The sequence below is a fragment of the Lagenorhynchus albirostris genome, chromosome 3 (genome assembly GCF_949774975.1).
Source record: "Lagenorhynchus albirostris chromosome 3, mLagAlb1.1, whole genome shotgun sequence".
NCBI classification, from domain to species: domain Eukaryota; kingdom Metazoa; phylum Chordata; class Mammalia; order Artiodactyla; family Delphinidae; genus Lagenorhynchus; species Lagenorhynchus albirostris.
The window spans coordinates 156,164,090-156,170,741 of record NC_083097.1 but is presented as its reverse complement, the minus strand read 5'-3'; the positions used below and the strand labels follow the sequence as shown (position 1 = coordinate 156,170,741).

The 6,652-nt window shown below is 53.9% G+C and overlaps 1 protein-coding gene across 1 annotated transcript; it reads right to left on the bottom strand.

Moving 5' to 3' along the window:
- Window positions 1-622: 622 nt before the first annotated feature.
- On the bottom strand, window positions 623-5,738 carry TRIM17 (tripartite motif containing 17). The gene is given in 8 exon segments (XM_060144493.1): window positions 623-919; window positions 921-1,168; window positions 1,495-1,521; window positions 1,524-1,594; window positions 1,686-1,708; window positions 3,303-3,536; window positions 4,030-4,125; window positions 5,310-5,738. Coding segments are annotated over 8 exon segments (1,425 nt in total).
- Between the last annotated feature and the right edge of the window lie 914 nt (window positions 5,739-6,652).

Here is a 6,652-nt window from a genome sequence, read left to right as displayed (position 1 = left end):
GGCTCTTAATGCGTCTGCAGCGGCGGGGCTCAGGGGGAGGTGGTGGGGTGGGCGGTGGAGAGGGAGTGAAAAGAAAGGACCCTCTCTGATCCTCACTCTGAATTTTGCCCCTGCAACTTCCCTGGGTAGAAGGGATGGAGGTGGGGAGCTCTGAGGCTTTTAGGATTTCAGCTTGAAAAATCTCTTCACTTTTTCATTTTCCCCCTGTGAAGGTCCCAAATATGGAATTTGTGGAGGACAAAGAAGGTAGATATTTGAGGACTTGGCTCTACATATAAAAACCTGAACCATGGAGGAGCCAATGAATGGCAGCATCTCAAGTGGAGAGTGAGGGACATGGCTAAAGAACACTGCACTACACTGTGCCTGGTACAGATGTTTTTAGAAACTGACCCACTATGGAAGTTTTCTTTTCTATGAAGCATCTGTAAATATAGCCTCTTAATGTTTAACTGCTTTAATCATGATTATATTTATTATATTTTGTGAAACCACCCTACACAGCCGATGGCTCTCAAATGCCTCGTGCCAGATAAACTGGGCAGGTGGGCCTTGCTGAGCTGGACCACATCACCTTCTGGAGAAACCAGGGCTGCCCAGGCTCCCCCTCCTTGCGCCGCTGTCATTTCACCCATAGGGTCACTGTAGAGATGACCATCTTGCCCGATTTGGGGGCCCCAAGGCAGAAGAAGGGTTGCAGGTGGCCAGAGAAGGCGGGCTGGGAGTAGGTATGCGGGTGGGACCCATTGTTCACATTGTAGAATGACGCGTCTGTGGCCTCGAAATCCAGGAAGATGCCCACGTGGCTGGGGGGCTCAGTCAGCGTGACGGGTGTCAGGGCAGACGTGGCAGGTGCATACCTCTTTCCCTTGCATAGCTGCACCACCCAGAACCCATTTTCTGGGCACTTGGGGACCCTAACCCCTCCGGCTCACGTTGTCCCTGCACACGCCCAGGACCCACAGTGCATCACCAGTGAGGTTCATGCCCACCTCCCAGTAGTGCCTCCCTGAGGAGAAGGTCTCTTGGCCCACTGCGCAGGGGTAGGCTACGAACCTGTCCTTGCCGTGGGGTGTGCCGTCCATCGGGGTGCTCAGGTAGCGCCTCTGGCGGCTCTCATATAAGAGGAGGTAGGGGTATGCCGTGGAGGGGTCGGGCACCACATCCTCTGGAGACGGGCCCGGAGTGGAGGGGAGAGAGGGACCTTTCACTGTCAGGGTGGGGAGGGTGAGGCCCTAGCAGGGGCCAAATAACCCCCCATTCATCCTAACCCCCACCCAGGCCTCCCTTTGGCTGAGTTCAGCTGTGAACCTGGAGTTGCTGCATGATCCCATACCCCAACTGTGGATATTGGTGGTGCCGAGGAGATGGGGCTGGGGAACCATTTGAGCATTAGGTAGTGTGGTTGAGACCCACTCCCCATTGGTGGCCCTTGCCTTGAGTGGCTAGGAGGGGGGGAGCACTGCCAAGAGCACCTGGGCCCCCACTACTTACCTTGGAAGCTCTTGAGCACCTCTATCTGCCCGGCACCCTACAGACGGTCTTCAGCATGGTGGGGGTGGTCTCTGGGTACTGCACGCTCAGGCTGTTCTTCCTCCAGTGGACACAGGTCTCACTGTCCCCTCTGGCCCCACTTGCAGTCCTCCTTGCACCCATCACCTCCTCCACCGCAGATGGCTACGTACCTGCCCAGGAGGTCCTTCACATCCTTCAAAAGGCACAGAAGGAGGAAGAGAGATTGGCAAGGTCTCCTTAGGGATCTGTGGAGCTGAGCACCCTGTGTCGACATTTGGCCAGTATGGGCTAGAAGGGCTTTATGATGTTTTCCCATGGCCCTGTTTGCAGTTCCCAGAGTGTAACGCTGTCTTTTGGCTGTACACAGTAAGGTATCTGACTTACCCAAGCCTCTTGCTACCCATCACAATGAATGAGGACACAGGGAAGCTGTCCTGCTCATGATGGACCATGAAGGCATGGGAGACCAAATGGTGTTTTCACCCTGTGGGCCTTGGGCCTTGAGTGGGTCAGGAGTCAGTTTAGTGGGTTGCAAACAGCTTGCTCTTTTTTTTTTTGGCAGTACACGGGCTTCTCATTGTTGTGGCCTCTCCTGTTGCGGAGCACAGGCTCCGGACGCGCAGGCTCAGCGGCCATGGCCCACGGGCCTAGCCGCTCCGTGGCATGTGGGATCTTCCCAGACTGGGGCACGAACCCATGTCCCCTGCATCCGCAGGCAGACTCTCAACCACTGCGCCACCAGGGAAGCCCACAGCTTGCTCTTTGATAGAAGACAAAGTATTCCCCCAAAGGTAGAGCGAGTGTATAGTATTGTCTACACCAGGGCACTTATTGGGGACAAAACCCACAGGATGCCAGGATAACAGGCATAAAACTGGATTGACCCAGGCACACTGGGAGATACAGGTACCCTGCATGTGGCATTTGCTTCACTTGTGTAAACACATTCCTGTGAATGTGTGTATAATGGCTCACAGTGTGAAATGTGTTTTTTTGCTATGGATTCCATCACTCTGCACACTTGATGAGCCAGTTACCCACTTTTTGGCCAACATAATTGCCCCTTCCAGGGCCTCGGTGTGCAGGCCTATCCCTGGCAGGCCAGCTGCACCTTCTCCCCATTTCCATAGCTGGCAGGTGTGATCATGTGACTTGCTCTTGCCTGAGAAGTCATGGGCAACTGTCTGGGCCAGTGTGTCTGTGCCCTGCATCACTGTGGACAACAGCTGCCCTCAGGCCACATCCCTAGGCTATGAAGGGAATGAACACAGGTCTCTAGGATTGGAGCCTGTCATAGACTGCATCGGCCCCTCCCGAAATTCATCTGTTGTGGAGCCCTAACCCCCAGCACCTCAGCATGTGACTGTATTTGGAGATAGGGTCTTAAAGATGTGATTAAGATAATATCAGGTCATTAAGGTGGGCTGTAATCCAATCTGATGATGTCCTTATAAGAAGAAGCTATCAGGGCACAGACACAGAGGGACGACCATGTGAGGACACAGGGAGAAGATGGCTGTCTATAAGCCAAGGAGAGAAGCCTCAGGAGAAACCAGCTCTGCCCACTTGAGCTCAGACTTCCAGCCTCCAGGAATGTGAACAATAAATGTCTGTTGTTTAAACCACCCAGTCTGTGGTATTTGTTGTGCAGCCTGAGCTGACTGAGACAGAGCCTTTCCCGTTGGCCTGAATCTTGCCACAGGTCAGCCCACCCTAACCACACCTGAGCCAGAGCTCATGCCCCCACCCCCCACCCCCAGCCAGGTGAACAGGTGTGCCCACCTCACCTGCAGCATCTGGAGCGGTGTGCACTCATTCCTGTCCTCCAGCTGCAGTAGCAGCATCTTCAAGGAGTGACTCTGCTGGTCCAGTGAGGCCATGCTCTTCTGCAGCTTTGCCACTGTCTCCTCCTCCTCCTCCTCCTTCAGAGCCTGGAGGAGGCGCCGCTTCTCCTCCATCAGGAGGAGGCCCATCTTCTCAAACTCAGCCACGATGCGCTCCCTCCGCTCCTTCACCTTCTTCTGTGGTGGTAGTGGTGGGGGTCCTAGGTGAGGTACCGCTCAGTGCCTGCTTTCAGACCCCACCCACCAACCAAACCCACCAGCTTGGAAGGGCCGCTCTGGGGACAATGGCACATCTCTGAATGCCAGTGACCCACAGAAAACCAGCAAACCTGGCAGGCCAGGGGCCACACAGAGGCCCCCTGCACTGTCACTGTAGCATAATTTTACTCTGAGCCCCAAATGGCAACTTCCAAGCATCCGTGTGCCCTTGCTCCCCGCATCTCTGAAATGGCCAGTCTGTGCTGAGGGCACTGTTCTCAGTCCTGGTTTGGCAGGAATTCTGTGACCTGGGAAATCACTGCCTGTCTGGGGTCCCACGTTCACATCCACACGGGACAGTGATTCCTACCTCAAGGGGTTCCACAGGTTCAGGAGACCCTGTGGATGCTTTGGGGCCTGGCTGGGCCTTCCCCACCCTGCTCAGCTGCTGAGCGTGGTCCCCAGCACCTACCTGCCATTCGGCCAAGGTCTGTTCCTCCTTGGCTTGCAACTTCCCGGTCTTCATCATTTCCTCTCGCAGGTATCCCATGTTCTCCTCCAACTTCAACTGTGGGGCACCCAAACCATGGGATTTGGGGTCAGTGGGCCCCCTGCATGCCCCGCATCTAGATGGTGCCCTCTGAAGCTGCACCCACCCCAAAGACCATCCTGATGGGGTGAAGGGGATGGAAATACGCCACCTCAAAATCTGCCCCTTTGGCATGAGGACTATTTTGAGCAGGAGGCAACTGAGAACAGATGCAGAAAGATGCCTTCCAGGGGCTCCCATTACCTGAGCAAAAGCACCTTGCTGGGAATGTTTTATGCCCACGAAGAAGGTGGAAGGTTGGTGTTAAGATGGACCTGCACTAATAACTCTTATCTTCCTTTGATTTCTCCCTATATATTTACTTTCTGCTATGCTCTGAATGTTTGTGTCCCTCTCCGCCAAATTCATATATTGAAGCCTTAACCCACGATGTGATGGTAGAGGTGGGGCCTTTGGGAGGTGATGAGGTCATGAGGGTGGAGCCCACATGAATGAGATTAGTGCCATTATAAAAGTGACCCCAGAGAGCTCCCTTGCCCCTTCTTCCATGTGAGGACACAGTGAGAAGTTGGCCATGTATGAACCAGGAAGGGGCTCTCACCTGACTGTGCTGGTGCCCTGATCTTGGACTTCCAGCCTCCAACTGTGAGCAATAAATTTCTGCTTATAAGCCACCCAGTCTGTGGTATTCTGTTACAGCAGCCCAAGCAGACTGAGACACTTTCCCCATAGTCTGCCACCCTTGGGAGGCTGAAACCTTTGCCTTTGTCTTGTTGCTTTTCTCCAAATGTATTATTCTTTGTTAAGATTCTAGATAAGCCCAAGTTCTAACTGACCCTTTTTTACTGTTGCTGCAGTTTCTCCCGAGTGACTCGCATCACACTCATGTGTTAGTAAACGGTTTGCCTTTCTCTTTGATTTGTCTTTGCTCAATCTAATTTATGGTCCCCCAGCCAAAGGGCCTCAAGTAGGTGGAGGAGAAAGGCTCCCCTCCTCTTACCTAACAGAGGGTTGCCTGGCCTCCCCACACAGATGGCTGCACAAAGACCAGGGAATGTGGACAGGCCCATGTGGGGACTTTGTCAGTCTGGACTCCTGCATAATCAGAGGTGACACCACGATGGCCTGGCCACCAGCCTGTTTTGTCGTGGGAGTGTGGGGACACTTGGACCTCCCTGCCCTGGCCCCCAGCCCAGGCCCACCTTGTATTCCTGCACAGCCTCCTCAATAGGGACCACCCTGTGGGGCCGGTGTTCCTGGGACTCCCTGCAGATGACACAGATGGGACTCTGGTCGTCCTCACAAAAGAGTTTGAGCAGCTCCTGGTGCACCTGGCACAGGTCCCTGCTCTGTAGCCTGGGGTGCTGCCGCGCCATCTCGGCCACCTTGGTCAGCAGACGGTTGGGCCGCAGGTTCCTCTGGGGGGATAGCTTGCGGCACTCGGGGCAGGGAAAGGAGCCCTTACACTTTTTCCTCGTTTTCTGGCCTTCGGCCTTCTCCCAGGTCAGCTGGATGCACTGTCGGCAGAAATTGTGACTGCAGGTGGTCATCACGGGGTCTGTGAGGTAGTCGAGACAGGTGGAGCAAGTGGCCTCCTCCTGCAATTTTCTGGCAAGTTCCACAGCGTCCATGGCTCCTGGGGAAGGAACGGAGTGTCCTGCCACATCCTCTGTCTGGAGCTCTGTCTGGGCTCTCCACAGTACTCTCTCAGCATCCTTTTGCAGATGGAGTCTGAACACGGGGATGTTAGGGTACCCTGACTTATCTTCAGTAAGAGGCACAAATGCCTCCCTGGAAGCTGACAAAGACCCTCTCCTTCACCAAACCCCAGTCAGCTTCCGCTGAGCTGTAGGCCTGTCTTTAGCTGGCCCCACCCAGTTTCAGCGAGAATTTCACAGCACTCCCACCATAATATCTGATCTAGTTCCTCATTCCCACCTTTAATGAACACATGTCCTTGACCCTCCTTGGGCAAGAATCCTGTTAGGCCAGTTTAGCAAGAAGCCCCCTCCTCATGGCGCCTCTTAGTGATTTTCCATCACTGAACCCCGTCACCCTGCTCCTTGGCTACAGATCCCCAGCTGTCTTGGCTACAATCAGAGATGACCCCCCATCTCCCTCTGCAATTGCAATAGTCTTAAATAACGTCTTGCGTATGGTTTTAACAAGCATCATGTTTCTCTTTAACAGAACACCCACAGAACTAAGGAAAAAGGGAGTTTTAGAGGAACAACACTCTCTCTTCCATTAGGGAGCGGGGTTGACGAAGGTTCTCTCTTTAACCAAACTCTAGCTCAGCCTCCCTGAACTTTCCAGCCAGGCCTTGGGCTTCCATGTTTGTCTCTGCATTGTTCGAGTTTAGCAAGAATCCCACTAGGTGGGTTTAACCGGACACACACCCCCACCCCTGCTACTAAGACGTGTCCTCTTAGTAAGTTCCCATAACTTACCCCCACCCTACTCCTTGGCTATACATCCCCACTGGCCCATGCTGTATTCAGAACTGAGCGTCACATGGGGTTCTATATAGAACCCCAGGTTCTAT